The sequence below is a fragment of the Theropithecus gelada genome, chromosome 4 (assembly GCF_003255815.1).
Source record: "Theropithecus gelada isolate Dixy chromosome 4, Tgel_1.0, whole genome shotgun sequence".
In the NCBI taxonomy this organism is placed as follows: domain Eukaryota; kingdom Metazoa; phylum Chordata; class Mammalia; order Primates; family Cercopithecidae; genus Theropithecus; species Theropithecus gelada.
In genome coordinates this window covers 16232021-16252955 of record NC_037671.1, presented here as the reverse complement: position 1 = coordinate 16252955, position 20935 = coordinate 16232021, and the positions used below count along the sequence as shown (strand labels likewise).

The 20935-nt window shown below is 43.2% G+C and overlaps 1 protein-coding gene across 10 annotated transcripts in view; it reads right to left on the bottom strand.

Annotated features, from left to right (window-relative positions):
- Window positions 1-20935, bottom strand: part of PHACTR1 (phosphatase and actin regulator 1) — a 575876-nt gene that overhangs the window by 45847 nt on the left and 509094 nt on the right. For 9 of the 10 annotated variants that reach the window (XM_025382675.1, XM_025382676.1, XM_025382678.1 and 6 more), the window contains 2 exons: window positions 15370-15617; window positions 13265-13421 (listed from right to left, as the gene is read on the bottom strand). In XM_025382675.1, coding sequence (XP_025238460.1) covers window positions 13265-13421; window positions 15370-15617 — 405 coding nt within the window. Of the gene's footprint in view, window positions 1-12746; window positions 12751-13264; window positions 13422-15369; window positions 15618-20935 lie in introns of all 10 variants that reach the window. The other variant, XM_025382681.1, reaches the window with a different exon arrangement.

The window sequence follows — 20935 nt, the reverse complement described above, 5'->3', positions numbered from 1 at the left end:
CGAGACTCCGTCTCAAAAAAAAAAAAAAAAAAAGAATGAGATCGTGTTCTTTGCAGTAACATGCATGGAGCTGGAGGCCATTATCCTAAGCAAACTAACACTGGAACAGAAAACCAAACACCACATGTTCTCACTTATAAGTAGGAGCTAAACACTGAGTACACAGACACAAAAAAGGAAACAACAGGCACTGGGGTCTACTTGAGGGTGGAGGGTAGGAGCAGGTTGAGGATCAAAAAACTACCAAACTACCTATCAGGTACTATGCTTATTACCTGGGTGACAAAATAATCTGCACACCAAACCCCCGCTATATGCAATTTACCTCTCTAATAAACCTGCACATATACCCTTGAACCTAAGTTTTTTTTTCTTTTAAAAGAAACTCATCAAAGAGTCTCCAACAAGTCATAGGCCCGAAGTCCACACAATGACAAAAATCTCGGAGCCAGTCTGAAAGGCCTAGAAGAGATATTTGAATATTCCATGCAGTAAAATTGCCTTTTAACCAAGGTTTAGGCCATTATTTGAATGCTTCATAAAATGATTTAAATCAGAGTTTATTCACTGCCTCCTGGTAAGTTCACAAGTGACTAAGAAATCCTTTCATGGTAAATTTATGAGAGAAATGACACATCTTTGTGGCTGTTATAAGCTTATAAGTGGTTAAAAGGTTGTAGAAAAGACAAGAACATCTTGCAAAAAAAAAAAAAAAAGTGGTCTGACAACTCAAGTTGAAGTTGTTCACATTAATGCACAAGTTTAAGAGAAAAGAAACCTCAGAAACAGATGTTTAGATTATTCAGTGTTTACATGATCAGAGCCCTGACTCATTTCCATTCTTTTGGGGACATTTTAAAGGGAAAAAAAATGGCGAGAGAAATAATCTAAAATAAATTTGCACCCATGAAAGAATTTGCTACAGAGAGATCTGCACCTTCTTCATGGAACTTGCTGCATCCTTTCTGGATGAAACCAGAGAACAGTAAGCATACCGTGACTCACTCATCTAAACCTTCTGAGAAGCATAATTATCTAGCTACCTTTTAAATAACACCCACTACAGAGCTGTGAACACGGTTGGTGCTTAATCAACAGTTTCCAATTGAATCAACTGGCTGAAGCTGAGGTTCCCATGGTCTCCCTTAGTAACTTGTTTCCCTGGAAATTTAACCTTAAGCTCATATAAAACAAACTCACTCAAGTTCAAAGTCTACTGTTCCTTTTTGTGATTTCTCAGTTGTAGTTAAGCTAGTTTTTCCTTTAAGCAAAAGCAATGTTGATTTTTTAAAGTCTGTTTTCTCTAATTGAGATAATTTTGATTTCCTTAAGTTGGTTTACTAAACTTAACCTCAGGCGCAAATTCATCGATATAGACCATGGGTATTAGTGATCTCCATGTACTGGCCCCAAGACAGACCCCTCTGGCAATCCACATGATATGCTCCATTCAGATGTACCTGGTGCCCCTGAATTCCAACTGCTAACTGTGAAAAGTCTTAATCAAGTCTCTTAGAGCTGTGACAGTCCCTTTTACACAACTGCAAGAACCATGACCTAAAGACCTATGTGGCAACTGTAGGCTCAGTGGAATTGTGAAAAAGGTCCTTTATGCTCTTCCAACACTGCGTGTGCTTCTCTATGTCTTCCACACTCCCTTGAAGTGAGATTGGGTTCTGATGAATGGACTGTGAGCAGAAGTGATGTGTGTGCCTCCTCTACTTGCTCTTCCCTTGAAACTGAGATTGGAGCCATGTGTTCTAGAAGTATGTAAAGGCTACCTGAAGGATCAAGGCTAGCAGATCCACATTAGGCTTAACTCCAATGAGAAATAAACCTTCGCTGCCTTAGGTGACTGGGATTTAGGATTTTCCTGTTAGGGTAACTAGCATTACTTATTCTTTTTTTTTCCCCCAGACTGGAGGAGGGCAGTGGTGCAAACTCAGCTCACTGCAACCTCCATCTCCTGGGTTCAAGTGATTCTCCTGCCTCAGCCTACCACGTAGCTGGGACTACAGGCCTGTGCCACCACACCTGGCTAGTTTTTTTTTTGCATTTTTAGTAGAGATGGGGTTTTACCTTGCTCAACAGGCTGGTCTTGAACTCCTGATCTCAAGTGATCGACCTGCCTCGGCCTCCCAAAATGCAGGGATTACAGCTGTGTGTCACCGTGCCTGCCCAGCATTACTTATTCTAATAAGAGTCTAGCATGATACAGTATTCAAACTCACCAGGAGAAGGAAGGAACTAGCATTCATTATCTACTACAATTGAAAGTCTTACTCATTTGGTGCTCTGGATGACCTTGTGTGGGAGGTCCATCTTACAGACGTGGAAACTAAGGCTTGACAGGGGCCCAGTTAGTAAATGGTGAAGAGCTTTCAAGTTCAGGTACAGCTCCAAAGTCTTTGATTGCTCTTCTTACTAGCCCACTGCTTCTCAAACTTTAGTGTGCATTGGAATCATGCTGGTTAAAATGCAGATTCCTGCACACCACCCCCGTCCCCAGCCCAAGAATTTCTGATTCTGAGTCTGGGGCGGGGCCTGACAATATGCATTTTCAACAAATTCCCAGGGGAAGATGATGCCATTAGCCCATGGGCCACACCAGGAGAACCACTGCATCGAACCTCTGTTCCCCACATTGCAACAGGCACAGGTATTACTGAAATGCAATAAAAAGCCCAGTTAAGCCCGAGATAGAAGAATATCTCCTTTCCTCTTCTTCATTCCATGCCTTATCTCTCCCTTGAGGACATTTGCATGTACAAGCTTGACCCACTGGTCTAGAACTTTACAGTCCACCAGGATACCTACCAAACCACAGGTCCTTGGGAGGGAAGCTCTGTTCAACATGAAAACTAAACCAAACTAAACATTTTTTTCCAGTGGGTTTGCCAGAAATAGGAAAACTCTGGATTTAGAAGATGTGCTTCTCTTTGCCCTTTATCATCTCTAAGATAATTGGTTCTGTTTCCTCCTCTACAGAATGGGATTCCCAGTAGCAGCCGCCTTGCAGGGTTGCATGGGGATTATTAGATGAGATGCTGATGGGGAAACACTTTATCTACAGCAACAGGCTTTAAAGTTATATATGGCAGGTGTCAGGGACCTTCGCCCTGAGAAGTCTTTAAATGTAGATGGGTTGATTCTTCTTTCACTTCGCCAAATATCCTGGCTGGTTACAGTGGCTCATGCCTGTAATCCCAGCTCTTTAGGAGGCTGAGGCGGGCGGATCACTTGAGTCTAGGAGTTTGAGACCAGCCTGACCAACAGGTCGAAACCCCATCTCTACTAAAAACACAAAAATTAGCCAGGTGTGGTGGCACATGCCTGTAGTCCCAGCTACTTGGAAGGCTGAGGCATGACAATCACTTGAACCTAGGGAGGTGGAGGTTGCAGTGAGCCAAGATTGTGCCACTGCACTCCAGCCTGGGCAACAAAGTGAGACTCCATCTCAAAACAAAACAAACAAAAAAATCAAAAAATGACAACAACAATAACAAACCACAGCGAATATCCTCAGAAACACAGCCTTTCTTTCTGCCATCTGCTTAGATTAACAACAAACAAGAACAATCATTACAGATTAGGGGAAAATCACCTGAGAACAAAAAGGGGCTGTGAGTAACAAACAGCTCAGTCTCTGAAGCTTCCTCTTCATCTACCCTAAGAGGAGCCTCTTAAAATGTGACCATGCAGCCCAGAAGATTCCTCCATTCCCTGCTTAGTCTGCAGTTGAGTATAGCTGTGCTCTCCCCACCCCCTGCACCCAAAATTTGAAATGCTGCTGGAATAATCAGTTGTTTAAAACAGCTCTGAAATATAAAACAAAGTAAGACTCACAACTTCCAAGAATGGCCACTTTTTTTCTTTTCTTTTTTTTTTTTAAAAAAGAACCTGTGCAAGTTTAAACACTAAGATCGATCGTGTTCCCACTGGGTAAAAGGCAGCTCTTTGTCCACCACACTTACTATATCACTGAAAAATGTATAGGCTGCCGGGGCAGCCGCAAGTCACAGATGCAGAGAACTAGCGGTGCTCCCCAAGATGTGGCTCTGCTCCTCAACATGCAGACCTGGGCTTGCAGGCTGGGCCTCCTCTCCTCCTGACACACAGGCATGCACATACACACACAGAGTCAAGGCTTAGAAACTTTGTCCTAGCAACAGGATGTCAAGAGTTCAGTCTTTGCTGCAGCTCTTAACAGCTAGAGGCTGGAGGGAGAGAGTAAGAGGCCATGCACGTCCCTGCAAGGGCTCTGAGACATGTTCAATGGCTGTACGGCCCTGTGATGGCTGTGACCCATGGCTCAATGCCAGAACCTCTACATGTGTGGTTTTAAAGTTTTCTTCTACCTCCTTCCAATGCATCTTGCTCAAATCTTGTTATCCAGACAGCTTTCTCACCTTCCGTTGTTTTTTTTTTTTTTTTTTAAATAAGCCCCAGTGAACATGTGGTTTCTTTAACTGTCTATCAAACAGGTAGTGCTGTAGCCTAGGCTCATCTGAGCACCTTTCAGAAGATGTCAGCATTCCCGAAGGACTCTCAAAAAGGATTTTCTACTGTGTGCAGTGAGTTCATAAAAGATGTCAAATTATCTGAAAGCAGCTTAGCTCCTCTAAGAGTCCATGCATTTGTGGTACAAATGTTGTAGGACTCAATAAATACATTCAAGTCATGCTCACCCTGACCTGACTTGTTCCCAACACACAGTTTCAGTTTGGTGACTGGCGTCTTCCTTCGGTTTTATGGGAGGTCTCAGAATCCTCCTAGTTTATGGGAGGTCTCCCTGGCCTGAGCCACTCCCACCCAGGCTTTGTGGATCTGAAGATGAGCGAATACCAGGGCCCTGTTTCCATTTCTCTCCTGTGCTCTCTAAGCTGTGCCCCACTCCCTGCTCCTCCACAGCTGAGATGAGGATGATGATGATGATGAGGAGGAGGAGGTGGATGATGATGGCGATGATAATGGCACACAACTGCAAGGGCTAGGCCTACAAGCATGGCCTCCAAAACTTCACTCCAGTCTATTTTCCTTCCTTTTTTCTTTGCAGTGGTAATTCACAGTGACACGTATCCAGGGACACTGAGTAAGTCCAAGTTGAATTGAATTCATAGAGCCTTTTATTGTTATTCCTATTTTTAGAAAGTGTTTCTGCAGCAGAAGAAATTACCTAGCCTGGGGAGATGCCAGCTCACACTCAGCATTAGTCCTTAGATTCCTGGGGAGACACTATTTGGCACTTTGGAGCTAGGTGTCGGTGTGTCAGACTCACCACACCAATTTTCCCCAACCATAAACACTACTTAAACTACATTTAGAAGTCGAGATTACTGTATTTTATTGGCTGTGCTACAAGCATAAAAAATGGATTTCAGTTTTCTCTCTTGAATACTGTATCATGATTTAAAGCAGCGCATAATCCTTGGTACATATTATTTCATATTCCGCTTGTAGCAACAATGGTGTAGACTACTTAGGAGTATAGAATACAGATTTAGGATACTTTTTCTATCTAGCATATTATAAAATTCTAAATAAGGCAGAGTAACATACTAGGTTTCATGGAGATGATCAGACTATTATCTCACTATCTTATTCACTATGCCCCACTTGCCAGCCTGTAAAGTCATGGTAATGATAAAGTAGTGAGGAGGAGAGAAAAGAGGAAGAATTTTGGTCATTTACGAAGGAGAAAACTACATCTGATCTACCACGTGGGGCTTAGTGCCAGTTTCCATGCCTTAAGTGTAGATTCAAGCTATCAGTGTCACTAGGTGCTTTAACCTTAAACCCTTCTGATTCCCAGGCTGTGGGTGTTAAGGAAAAGAAAGCAGGGAAGCTACTTCACCAGCTTCATCCAACTTAATGTGTTCTTTAGGAGTCACTTATAGACATTCTGCAGCAACCTAACTGAATTCCTAAAACAAAGACCTGGAACAAGTGTTCATTTTTAGGAATATGGCATATTGATTAAAGATCAATCCGCACAAATGAGCAAAGTCACGCACCTCATAACAACCTTTTGGTTAATGGACTGCATATGGGACTGTGGTCCCAAAATAATATAATACTGTACTTTTATTTTACCTTTTCTATGTTTAGATGCACAAATACCATGTGTTATAATTGCTACAGTATTCAGTACTGTAACATAGCATACAGGTTTGTAGTCGAGGAGCAATAGTCTCTACCATCTAGCCTAGGAGTGTAGTACACTCTACCATCTAGGTTTGTGTGAATACACTTCATGATGGCCACACAATGACAAAATTGCCTGACACATTTCTCAGAATGTAATCCCATCATTAAGCAATGTATAGTTACATTCAAACTAATTTGAATTCTACAGATGCTAATTTTAAATTGCTACTGATAGACACATACACGTGTTCACATTTACATTTACAACACACCTACTATTCCTGTCTCATTGTCTCCTCGGCATGTGCAGTGCACGAACAAAGGCTTCATGAATATACTATAAACAGAATAAACTACACCATCCAGGTCCAAGATTTAAAATAGGTGGCCCAGGACTGAGATGGAGTCATTGCGCCAAATTCAGTCTACAAATATATATTTTTGCCTATCTCAGTTAAAGAGGGGTCTCATTCTGATGCTCAGGTTAGAGTGCAGTGGCACAATTATAGCTCACTGCAGCCTCGACCTCCTGGGCTCAAGGGATCCTCCTACCTTAGCCTCCCAAGTAGCTAGGACTACACGTGGATGCCACCATGCCCAGTTAATTTTTAAGAATTTGTTTTGTTATCATGGGGTCTATGCTGGTCTCAGACTCCTGGGCTCAAGTGATCCTTCCACTTTGGCCTCCCAAAGTGCTGGGATTATAGGTGTGAGCCACTGTGCCAGTACTATAAAGTCTAAAACAATTGAAATTGTCATTTTAAAAATCCAGATTCTTTTCTCAGAAGAGCTAACAAACTAGTCTTTCATTTTTGCAAAACAACATGGGGTTGAAACTGAACAGTGATGGCCTCTTGATGCAAGGGTGGACTTTTCATCTTGCCCCTGTTCCCAACACTCCCTCTTCATCTCCTCACTGTCTGCTTCACTTCTGTGCAATATCTCTCTGTCTCCACATGCATTTGTGGTCATGGTCCCTTCTCTAGGTAAACCCACTTGACACTTCTCCAAGTGTTATGGATTGAATTCTGTCTTCCTAAAACTTCCAGGTTGAAATCCTAATCCCAGCATCTCACAAGGTCTTTACAGGGATAATCATGTTAAAATGAGGTCTTCAGGATGGGGTGGTGGGCCCTAATCCAGCATAACTGGTGTCCTTATAGAAAGGGGAAATCTGAACGCAGAGATACACACACAGGGAGAGCATCATGCAGAGACGAAGGCAGAGATTGAGGTGATGCATCTACAAGCCAAGGAAGGCCAAAGATTCCCAGCAAACACAAGAGGCCGGCAGAGACGCCCGGAACAGAGCCTCCCTCACAGCCCTCAGAAGGAACCAACTCTGTTGACACCTGGATCTCAGACTTCCAGCCTCTAGAACTCTGAGACAATGCATTTCTGTTGTGTGTGCCACTTGATTTGTGGGACTCTGTTATGGCAGCCCCAGCAAATGAATACACCAAGTAGCTTAAATGAAGTCAGTATCTTCCTTTGATCATTGGGAATAATCATAGGTGAGTGGTCTACATTATTGGCTATGTCTAGCTTAGGAAAAGGACATCACAAGGAGAAATGTTCTTTCCCAAACCAAGTGGCCAGGCTTCCAGAAGCTTCTACATAGAGATGCATCCAACTAGAAGCGGGGGGTCTGCCTGCTCCAGCTCAGTGGATGAAAAAATTCTGGTCAACTCTGACTGCAAAAAAAAAAAAAAAAAAAAAAAGCCCATAGTTCATTCCTGAGTAAGAGGGTGATATTTTAAGGGTAAAGGGATATTTTAGAGGAAGGAGTATGTCAGGGAGGTAGACGGCCCCAATCCTCATTTACTCCTGCGCTCACTTTAGATGATAAACTCCTGTGTATATGGTGAGGCACTTTCCATTTTATTTTTCTTTTGCAGGCTTTTTCATCTGGTCCAAACAACCAAGAGGGTATGAGTGGGGACAGAGGACCTCCCTCAGTTGGAGGGGACTGGGCCAGTCGATCCTCTGTTGGGTCTGAAGAGCTAGCTGTTCCCTAGGTGAGGTCCCAAGTAGACTGGCTGTTGACTGACCACAAATAGGTCATGTTTTGGAGTCTTAATCTCCTTCCTTTAAACATGAGTAGCCCCATCAACTTACTGAATGACTCACTTTTTATAGGATATTTCAGAATCAAAAGCACAGCTTGTTAGGCATCAGGTTTCTCTTTAGTTCCAGAACACCCCATAACTAGTGATTCGAAGCTCCAACCTCTCGGGGTTTCACTTCACCAATCAGTCAGTGCCACAGGCTGGAATGTGAGGAAGTGCCAGAGCATGCTGGTTCTGGCTGATCATGAGGTAGCCCTGACAGGGCACCCTAACTATGAACTTTGAGAAGCATGGCTCCATGTCTAATTTTTTTAATACTGATATTTTGGGATAGTATGTTCAATTATATTTCAAATAAACAAAATGGGGTCATGAGGGAACATTACTCTTGTGGGAATAAAAAGCTTGACAAATGAACAGAACTAGAAGTAGATGTGATGGCTAAGATCCCATAGGGTTCAGGATGTGGAATCCCAAGAGGAGATGTAGAGAGAACACAGAATGGTTTCTCATGGGGCAGGGTAGGTGGGGCGAGGGATTGCCCTGAGGTCTCTGTATGTCCACTGGAGGTGACAAGTGCTACTCACGTAGCACTGAGAAGTGACCCTCAAACCAGGGGACTCTAAGAGAACTTCATCAATATGAATCTAATCACATGTCCTCATATGTACCATTTCTTTATGTATAAGACACAGGTACTACTGCAATGATACACCATGCACAGTACAATCCGGGCACAAATAACCATGTTAAAAAGGATGACATGAAATGAATGTAAACAGAAGCTCTACTATTTTCACCTGGCACCCCAGTGGATGGCATCATTCACCACTCCTTGGTCCTCTGTGCCATCCCAAAGTTCAAAGTCTGTATACATACGGAGGAGGAGCCACATGAACCCTGCTGACCAACCTTCATGTCCCTAGGGTAGTCTGTACGTTTCCAATGGCAGTTAATTGAAATAGTTATTTCTTTAAAAATCCAGATGACTTGCTGACTGAGACTTAGGAGAGTCTGCCCAATAGCCTCAACAAGTAAACGTTTTTGAAAGCACAGGGATTATTTTTAGAATGCTGCACATTGTGGTCTTTTTTTTTTCTTATGTTACTGGAACTTTCAGGCTAAAATTATGTTTTCTATCTTGCTGACTCCATGAGGACCACAGACTTGGCCACATGCTTTTCAAAGAGCCTAACATTTCCAGTACATTAATAGCCAGAGAATGCTGCGGCCTTGTAGCTTCGGAAATGTCAACTCTACAGCACACGTCTGCATTCCTTTAGTTGCTTTTTGTGATCATAAAGCACATGTTTTACACATAGTAATCAGATGACCTAGTCTAATGCCCTCAGGGCAAATGACTAGGAAATGAAAGAATCAGAGCTAGAACCCAAACTCCTGACTCCAGAGTAGCTCACTCTCTACCACAGTCACTTTTTGGTTCTCAGATTTCCCCTTCATTCTTCCCTGGCTTCAGGATGAATGGGTGGCTGGAAGCACAGAGCTGAGCTCTCAATTCTAAAGGGAATAAAGAGTCCCTAAACTCTTTGGGTCTGCATTAATGGCTGTGCTACCTCAAAAATGGCCTTGAGGTATAGATATGACCTACCTTCCATACGGAGACATGTGCTAAGCTCTGTACAACTTTGCCAATTTGCTAGACATTCCTGACAGTCTGTCCTTTAGGCACAGTCCCTGCAATCTGGCTAGAGCTTCCAAGGGTCTTACCACAAAGAAAGAAACTCCCTAGTTGAAAGAGTGAAGGACAAAGTGGGTTCAGAGGAAGGACGCAGGTCATCTCAATTGCTTGAATATGCTGCCTTCTCTACTTTGTCTTTCTGTCCCTAGTTGACGTGTCTTCTCCTGCTGATAAGGTTTGGTTCTGTGTCCCCACCCAAATCTCACCTTGAATTTAATCCCCATAATCCCCACATGTCAAGGGCAGGACCAGGTGGAGGTAACTGAATCTTGGGGGCAGTTTCCCTCATGCTGTTCTTGTGATAATGAGTGGGTCTCATGAGATCTGATGGTTTTATAACTGTCTGGCATTTCCCCTGCTTGCACTCATTCTCTCTCCTGCCGCCCTGTGAAGAGGTGCCTTCTGCCATGATTGTAAGTTTCCTGAGACCTCCCCAGCCATGCAGAACTGTGAGTCAATTAAACCTCTTTTCTTTATAAATTATCCAGTCTCAAGTATTTCTTCATAGCAGTGAACTGAATAATACACCTGCTCTCGGCCATAATGAAAGAGGGCTGGGAACGAAGTATACTATGGTAAACCTTCAGTGGATGTCACAAATTCCAAGCAGTATTTAAGCATCCTTATTAGGGGAAGAGTTGGGAAAGGGCTGATTTACCAGAATAAGATTTCAGATACAGAGAACCTCTTTCAGGACATGGATGGTTTATGTCTCTTCCCACCTCTGGGTTTTGCAGCTGCCTTTGCTAGCCAGTCATGGTGGTGGCTTGTGGATATGTATTCAGGCAGGACAGGCAGGGGTTGTCTCTCTGTTTAGGAGTATGCTCTCAAACAACGGTGCCCTTTTTTACTGTGCTAGTCTAAACCAGGTGCAAGGACCCCACAGTGAAAAAGCAGGTGGCCAGGCTCACAGGCCGACTTCCTCTGCTTCCCATCTCTCTCTCACACTTGCCAAAGAAGAAGTCACTCAGGCAGCCAGATGCTCTGGCATCTCACTCCCACCTGCAGATAAATTTTCATTTGCCCCTCACATACCTGGGGCTCTGCTTGTACTGTAGCAGAGCTGGAGGAATGGGAAGTGAGGGGAAGGAGCTATGATAAAAGATCTGCTCCTTCTCTTTTTTCTAATCCCCTAGAGGATAATGTGTAAACTTGAACAAGTTGGGTCAGGAGTAGCCCAGAACCCTACCCACCCACCCCAACCAATCTCAGAACTGACATATGGTTCTATGTAACATGAGAGAGATCAGGGAGGCCAGGATCATTATCTTCAAGTATGCTAAAGCATGCCGTGTTACAGGGGATGAAGGTGCAGAAAACACAGAATAAGACCAATGGATGGGAGTGGCAGGGACAGATTTCAGTTCAATATTGGAAAAATGCCTAACAATAAGGCTCTCCAGCAATGGGACAGGCTCTCTAGAGAGCTGCAACTATCACTGAGGTATTAAAAGAGAAGGCCGTGTTACTCCAATCAATGAGAGAAAGTATGTATGTGTTTGTGGCAGGTGGTTAGATGTTTCCATTCTATGACGCTAAAGACCGCATAATACTCTGTCCAATCATCCATCAGTGTTGACCATTTTACAAAGCCCTGTAGCATTACAACATCCTCCAAGAGGAAACCAAGTTAATTTTGGAAAAGAAGCTGCCCTTAGGTAACAAAATAAATCAGGTGGGAGGGAAGAATACTGGCATACAGTTGGATGACGCCTATGTCTATATAATCTCTATGCACCACCTTCCTCACTTGTACATTGCAAAGGTGATGGTAACAACAGGTAACTGATTGCTTGCTATGGGCCAGACACTGTTTTAAATACTTCTATTAACTTGCTTAATTTTCACAACTCACTCTTTTACTTATGCAGCAACACAGAGAAAGAGACTAAGTGACTTACTTAAGGCCATACAGCTAGTAAGAGGGAGAATCAGAAATTAAGCCCTGGTAGACATCCACACATTATGTCCAGGCACTCACAACAGTGTCTGGTATAAAGTAAGGGCTCAAGAGAGAGAATTCCAGAGCTGTGCTGTGTGACATTATGCAAAGCAACCGAAGTTCTCTATGCCTGGTGTTCTCATCTGTAAAATGGTTGTACGAATGTGTATCTTATAGAGAGGCCCAAAGACAAATGATTTAATACATATAAAATGTTTAGAGAATGGTGGCAAATAATAAGTACTCAACAAAGGTTACCTAATGTCACATAAACATGCCCTTGATTACAAATACACAGATAGGTGGTTAATATCTTAATATAATATAAAGCTATGCCTATGTCTGTAATATCCATACATAAAGGGCAATCACTCAAAAAGAGTCCCAGTGGAGTAATGAGGCATCACTACCAACCACTTAACCGTATAGCAGAGAGTTTGTTTATCTGATTGCTTTGTGCTTAATCAAACCACACCTTATCTCTCCATAGGTCAATTCTATACATGATGGAGGCCTTCCTTTCCTTCCTTCCCCTCCCTTCCCCTTCCCCTTCCCCTTCCCCTTCTCCTTCTCCCTTCTCTTCTCTTTTCTCTTTTTTCTTTTTTCTTTCTCACTCTGTCACCTGGGCTGGGAGTGCAGTGGCATAATAATGGCTCACTGCAGCCTTGACCTCCTATGCTCAAGCCATCCTCCTGCCTCAACCTCCCGTGTAGCTGGGACCATAGGCATGTGCCACCACATCTGGCTAATTTTTTATGTAGAGATGGGGTTTTACTTTGTTGCTTAGGCTGGCCTCGAACTCCTGGGCTGAAACAATCTGCCCGCCTTGGCCACCCAATATGTTAGGACTACAGGCATGAGCCACTATGCCTGGTCAGATGATGGAAGCGTTTCTACAGATGATTATTCTCCCTGGAAACGTGCCTCTCAATTTCTCCCTGAACCTTGAATCAAGTGAATTTTCCAAGATTTGTATAAATGAAAGAGAGAGCACTATCGAAACAACCTTGGAGACAAAATGGGATGTTTTCCATTGCATCTTTTTTTTTTTTTTTGAGACAGAGTCTTGCTCTGTCACACAGGCTAGAGTGCAATGGCGCGATCTCAGCTCACTGGAAACTATATCTCCCGGATTCAAGTGATCCTCCTGCCTCAGCCTCCTGAGTAGCTGGGATTAGAGGCCACCATGCCTGGCTAATTTTTGCATTTTTAGTAGAGATGGGGTTTCACCACGTTGGTCAGGCTGGTCTTGAACTCCTGACCTCATGTGATCCACCTGCCTTGGCCTCCCAAAGTGCTGGGATTACAGGCATAGGCTACTGCGCCTGGCCGAGAGTGAATTCTTTTGCTAGAATCTGGAGAGCTAAAGGCCCACTGCCAGGGAGGCAGAAGGTGCCGCTGTCCTACCTGGTGAGCTTGGTGCCAATCTGTTGCCTCAGCTCCAGCCGCTCCTCATCCGTCTGCCTGGGAAGGATGTTCTTTTCTTCCAGCTCTCGCTTGGAGGGCCTGTTGCTGAGTTTGATGGCTAAGGAGTCCTTCCTGCAGACCTTCATGGCCAGGGAGCCTGTAGGAGAGAGAAATGAATCAACTAAGGCTGACGTATCTGCCTGGGCTCCCACAGGGCCAACCCTGGGCCATAAGATACAAGGCAGGAAGGAAGTCATCAACGCTTTAACACCTGAAAGTGGTTAAGGCCTCAGTTCCTAGAGTTCCTGCCATTGCCACACACTCTACCCCCCTAGCACTGTGTGGGGCACATGGACAGCACACGGGGAGCCTGTGATTGGGTCTCTGCTCTCCAGGAACGCCTAGCATGCAGGCGACATCACAAAGGAGGGCAGGACTGGCTGTGGGGTGCAGTGGACTGCAAAGGGGGAGACAGGACAGAGGCCTCTAGCAATTAGGGGAAGTTTCACGAGGAGGAGGGGCTGACACCTGAAGCAGAGATGAGAGTCCAACAGGCAGCAGGTGGGTGGGGATCTGTGTCTGCAAAAGTTCAGGGGTGAAGGCTACACCAGGAAATCTCAAGAGACAGAAAAGATCAACTACACTGGAGCTGGGGGCATGTGAAGGAGAAAAAAGGTAGGTGGACAAAGTGGGGCTGGTTGGGGGTGGGAGTGGAGGTGAGGGCTTTGAAACAGGCAATATCCTGGGGTGGGTTTTTTCTTTTTAACCCCAGGGTTTCTGAGCAGCTGAGGCAGGGCTTCCCTACATCTGGTATAAATCAGTGGTTCTCAACCAGTGGTGATTTTGCTCCCCAGGGGACACCTGGCAATATCTCAAGGCATTTTTGGTTGTCAAAACTAAGGTGCCAGGCAGAGGGTGCTACTGGCATCTAGTGGACAGAGGCCAGGGATGCCTGTAAACACCCCACAGTGCACAGTATGGCCCCCACCAAAGAGTTATCTGGTCCCACATGCCGGGAGTGCTGAGGTTGAGAAACCCCGTTATAAAACATTCAGTTCTCTGGATACTGAACAGCAAAACAGGGGCTAAGCAGTTGCTCCCTCCATTCATGGATCATTGAGGTCTTTGGCTGCCCTGTGTGGTTCTTTCCTTGACATCATTTGGATCCCTTCATAGCTTGCCAAGTCTCACACGGAGCCAGCTATTTGAAGCCTGGTAAGTAGAGAGCAAGAGAAAACGCCAGCAGGCAACAAGTCTGAGGATGCCTTTGGGCTTTATTGTGTAGTGCTTTTCTTCTTTCTTCCTCCGCTGGTTTTAGAATATAGGCTTTAGAATGTGACAGAGCCTGCATCAAACCCCAGCATTGCCCCTTAGCAGATGTGAGGCCCTGGGCCTGTGCCTTGCTTCTCCATTTTCTGCCCTTATCTGTAAAATGAGGCAATAGCGTCCATGCCTCAGGATTGTGAGATGTAGGTGAGAGATTAAAACCATAGCCCATTGTCAGGCACACAGTACATGTTCAATGCATGGTTGCTATTCTCGTTAGTTCATTTATTAAAAAGTTGGCCAAATATCAGGCTGTACTCACGTAACTAAAATTTATTTACTGTTCATGGCTAGAGTGATAGGTTTTGAACTTTGCTTTCTTCATTTTTTCTCTTGTCTCTTAGCACATTTAAAGGTCATAAATAAGAAATTTAAATTGAGGCCTTCAAAGTTGCTGAGGTATGCTTAAAAACTGAATTTGTTGCATATACAGTGGGTAGTATTTGAGTGTTTGCTAGACAGACAGAGTTTTAAACTTCTTTTTTTTTTTTTTGGGTCGCGGGAGAAGTTGCATCCTAAGGGAAGCAACAAAGAATAAGCCGTTTAAAGAGGTAGGAAGTGGCGGTAATTTTTAGAGCTAGGAGGGCATTTACCCTCTCTTCTTACTGATGTAGGAACTGAGGCCCCAAGAGGTAGACTAAGCTGCCCTACGACCCAGGACCAGTCAACACCAGAGTGGGGATTAGAACCCAGAATGCTGGGCTGCTGGGTCCGCTCTCTGCTCTCTTTCCACAATAGCGTGCTTCCCCACCCCGGGTGAAGAGTTAAGGTGAACGCACTGGTGTATAATGAGCTGTCATCGTCTTCGTCCTCCTCCTCTTCCTCCTCTTCTCTTGTGTACAGGCAAGAAGAGTCTTCGTAGTCTGACTCGTGAGGCACATTTTCTTTATTGTCATCACATTCAATCACAACAGTTGGCACTTGTCTTATTTCTGGAAGGCCCATAGGTCCTGCTTTGGTGACCCCGTCACCCGAGTGCAACCCAGAGCTGTGGTAAGAAGTGGAACAGGGGACCCGCTGCTCAGAGCTGTTTAAAGACAAGGAGGAAAGAGGAAATTCATTTTGGCTAACGTGCTCTATAAATGCATCAAAACTATTTTAAAACTCAGTTGTTTAGTCCTAAGAGACAAAGGGTCTACTGGACAAGTAACGTTCCACTGCTCATCTTACAGGGAATCATTTTAAGACAGCACCATTTCCTGATGGGAATAGAAAATAATAAATGCAGCTCCTCGTGAGTGGTGTGATGGTTGCACAATGATGTGAACGTACTTAATGTCATTGAACTGTATGCTTTAGAATGGTTAAGATGGCAAATTTTATGTTATCTGTATTTGCCATAATTAAAAAAATTAAAAGCAAAGGTAAAGCATTAATCCGATAGTGAAGCTTCAGTTTCAGGAGAGAAAGATAATAATTGAGGTTCTAGTTTTCTAAAGCTACACAGGGCGACTGATAGGGACTGAGTGTGTGAAAGACTGAAATGCTGTGGCTGGAGATGCTGAGAAAGGGAAGAGGGGGATGGACAGAAGGCCGGAGACCCATGCATGACATCGTCAGCGATGACCTACAGAAAGTGATCTCCCACAGGGAGCCACAGGTAATGCCAGTCTGGATATTTTGCAGGTCAGCTTTCTAAGAGGCATCGAGGATGATGTTTTTGGTTCTGCTTCTTAAGTTGAACCAACTTGGATCAAATATCTTTATTAACTAAAAAAGCTATACTGCTGGGCGTGGTGGCTCATGCCTGTAATCGCAGCACTTTGGGAGGCCAAGGCAGGCGGATTATGGGGTCAAGAGATCGAGACCATCCTGGCCAACATGGTGAAACCCCGTCTCTACTAAAAATACAAAAATTAGCTGGGCGTGGTGGCACACACCTGTAGTCTCAGCTACTTGGGAGGCTGAGGCAGGAGAATCACTTGAGCCTGGGAGGCAGAGGTTGCAGTGAGCTGATATCATGTCACTGCACTCCAGCCTGGCAACAGAGCAAGACTCCATATCAAAAAGAAAAAAAAAAAATCTATACAAGTTTGTTGTTCGAAAGTTAGTAAATGCATGTCATCAAAAATAAAGAAAATAATTATTTTCTGAATCCTCTAGCTGAGGATTATGTAGTAACTTATAACCCTTTTTATGACGGGCTTTGCATGAAATCTAGCAAGTATCATAAGAATATGAAGCCAGAAACCACAGTTAAATTTTGTAATTCTTTTTCAGATTAACTGGAAGTGGAATTTATATCTTTCATTTAAGGAATTTCTAAACACAGGAAACTCAATGCATTTTACCATCCAAAAGTGTTTGACATGCATAAGGAAATGGAGCATGAGGTTATACTATATATCAGTAAGTTCTACATTTGAATATTTTATCCAAAAGAAATCTGACTTAGGACATATGAATACATGCCTCTCCTCTGAAACTTTCAATTATGCTTTAAATTATTGCTATGCCTAATGTAAATTCAATTAACTTCCTTCCTTCCATTGTTTCCAAAGAGCTGTTTTTCTCTTTGTAGTTTTCACATAACTCTTCAGTGACACAAATGGAAAAATCTAGTTAACACATTATGAGCTATGATGTTCAACGCAATGAACTAAATCAACTTAAAAAAAGCCAACTACTGAATAGTATTAAATCATATATTTATAAAAATGCAGCATCTTATTAGTGGTTTACCACATTAGTGGTTTACGTCGGTCCATTTCCCACCTAATTTAATAAAATGACAATGGGAGCAGGAGGGTGAAGTCCCCAGAGTGGCAAAGGGTGATGGGAGTGGGGCTAGGGACTTGGTGCTCACCCTGCAAAAGCAGCCCTTTTATCAGTGACAGCCACTCCATTCCAACTGCGCTTGGATTTCCACATTGGGTATTATAGGAAGTAAGGATGGAAGAGGCAAAAAAATGTAATTCCATGGCTCATATTTTGCCCAAATCCTGTCTTTCCTCTCTCCACTTTCTAATTAGCAATGGTTTAATTAGCAATGGTTCTTTTTTTTTTTTTATTTTTTTTTTATTTTTTTAAATTTATTTATTATTATTATACTTTAAGTTGTAGGGTACATGTGCATAACGTGCAGGTTTGTTACATATGTATACTTGTGCCATGTTGGTCTGCTGCACCCATCAACTCGTCATTTGCATCAGGTATAACTCCCAATGCAATCCCTCCCCCCTCCCCCCTCCCCATGATAGGCCCCGGTGTGTGATGTTCCCCTTCCTGAGTCCAAGTGATCTCATTGTTCAGTTCCCACCTATGAGTGAGAACATGCGGTGTTTGGTTTTCTGTTCTTGTGATAGTTTGCTAAGAATGATGGTTTCCAGCTGCATCCATGTCCCTACAAAGGACGCAAACTCATCCTTTTTTATGGCTGCATAGTATTCCATGGTGTATATGTGCCACATTTTCTTAATCCAATCTGTCACTGATGGACATTTGGGTTGATTCCAAGTCTTTGCTATTGTGAATAGTGCTGCAATGGTTCTTATAAAGGCACAGAGCTAGGGATAATGGAAGCCGGGAGCTGGGGATGAAAGCAGTCAATAGATATTCTCATTTGGTGGGAAGAATCTTTTAAGGAAAAAAGTTGGAAACCAGAAAGCATGAGTTTCCTTAAGGTAGAAGGCTCCAAGTTGATTCAAGAAGATAAAGAAGAGAAAAAAACGCAAAGGAAGATAAGAAACTCCACCTCATAGGTAGTGTGTGATCAACAAGAGGCTGTGGTTTCTTCTCTTTCAAAGATACATGGGCAGCGTGAGACCTTCTTAAATAGGATGGGATTAAATGGAGGACAGCTGGCTACTTTGAAAGGTACCAGGTACCATGCTACTGGGTTTGTCAAATAGGGATTGGTCAAGTGGCCAATGACTGCCTGTTGGGGCACTAGAGAAACAGCTAAAGACCTCTGGGACCAATCAGGTCATCTTCTTGATGTGTGAACCCTAGCATGTTCTTGAATGCCTAATTTTCCTTAAGAATGAAGGAGGTAGCTAGGTGAATCCACCAAAAGAATTGTAAAACATTCTATTAATAAATATCCACTGAATGCCAACTATACATCAGGAAGAGTCCTGAGAAGAAGACAAATGCCCCGATAAACCCACCCCTTTTGTAACTATGGAGAACCACAGGAGAGCAAGAAAAGAAAGGAGAGTACAGGAGTTAGCTGAGAAGGAGGCTGGGAAGGTTAACATGTGGCCTCAGTTTGGGGAGTCAAGACAGATCTGGGTCCATGTTTTGCCACTTACTGTCTTCTTGACACTGGCCACATTGTTTAACCTCTGAATCTTGGCTTCCTCAACTGCAAAACGGGGTAACTCATGCCTTTTTTGTAGGGCTGGTGCATGTGAAGTCACCTGTTGACACGGCCTCAAATGCGACCCTCACTGGTTATTGACAGACATGGCCTTTCAAGTGGTTTCACAGCATGCTCCGTTTCAGTCCAGTCTCCAGAGCTGTTGGAGCGACTTTCTAAAACTTGGATCTAAGAGCCTCACCCAAGAGAACTTTGAAAGCCTCTCAAGTCTACAAAACTACTGCTCTGGGAGTGATGCAAATGAAAATTCAGTTAACGCATGATGAACTGTACTATTTGAGGCAAAGAACCAAATCAACTCAAATGCAGCATCTTATGACACGTGGCCTCTGCCCCGCTGGTGACGGACACCCAGCAGAACATCAGTCTCTGTAGCACGAGTTTTATATAATATAGTTATCCCCTAGATCTGCTCTAAATACAGGCTCTAATTCCAAAAGGAAGGTGAAAACCATTAGCCTGCAAACAGTAGCTTAAACATAGTGTCATGTGCCTGCCACACCCTACATAATTTGGCCCAAATTATTAACACAAACTCATTCCCACTTCTTTACTTCTGTCTCCAAACAACTAACCCCTTGATCACCTGCAACTATGCATTCAATGCCTTGCCCTGGAATGTGTTCCCAAACCATCTTCACCTCATTCATTCCTATTTCTCAATACTTGTCTCAGTCAATGCCTTGCCTGTGTTTACAGGAGAGTCCTCAGGTGTGAAAACCATGATCATCTGTTTGCTTACTATCTTCTCTTCACCACCCAAGGCTGTAGGCTCCTTGGGGCAGAAGCCACGTCTTCTGTTTGTATCTGGTTCCTATTACCATGCTTAGTGCCTAGTATTGTGCCTGACACAAAATAGATGCTCAGTAATTGTCTATTGCTTTAGCCGAAGGAAAGAAATACAGGCTGGAATGACTGATGTTTAGGTACATTTGTAAGCAGTTGGCAAAACATGTTCAAAACGTATTAACTAAGGGATTGTTTTTTAATTTTCAGAGAGGCATCTAGTGGTGTGCTGCAGGGATGTGGTGCTCTAGGCTTGGTTAGCATCTTTATCAATGGCAATGATAAAAAGGGCATCCTCAATGAATAAGTGGAAGAATTGAAGGAGAGAAGGAAAGAAGGGAGAGTGAATAGAGAGAACATTTACTAAATGTGTAATTTTCACCCACAGTGTTGCATTTCACCTTTCCAACAACTGTACAGGACAGCTGCTGTTCTCCCCATTTTACGAAGCAGGAAATTGACGCTCTGAAAGGGTAATTGAATAGGCCCACAAGGACACAGTTGGTAAAGGAAGGGCTTGAAATTTGAACCCACTCTATTACAAATTCTGCATGCAAAAGTTGAACTGTGATACTTATGAGATGTGTTTTTTGATAAAACACAAACCTCACTAAATGTACCCATGCAAGATGGAGGAAATACCATGCCTTGTCAACGTGTGTGAAAAATGGGCATTATTACTTTATAACTATTTTAAGTCCTACTAACTACTGTTCTACCCTGCCATGACCAGGCCACTCCTGGGGCACTGAGTTTAATACTCAGGGCATTCAGGAGACCAATCCATTCACCGATCACCTTGGCTGCTTTTGCACCAAAATAGCAGAGTGGAGTAGTTGCAACAGAGCTGAAAATATTTACTATCTGGTTCTTTACAGAAAATGTTTTCTGAGCCCTGATCCGAACCAATGTTTTCTAAACCTTGATTATACTCCTACCTCCTTAATTTTTTGTATATGGCATCTTTGAAGTCCATTTACACTACTATTTACTTTGTAATTTTTTAAGTCAGTGTGGTACTTTTAAAAAAACTTAAACACTATTGTAACCTCATCCTAAGCAAATGATATCTTTGTAATAACAGGTTTTATATGTAAATCATATAGGTTTATAACATGTTAAAATATATTTTTATATTTGTAATACATATATTTTCAATATTGATATATGCATAAGTGCATATAATATTCAATAAAATATTAAAACTAACAAAAGGTTGTCCTAAACTCATTTTCTGT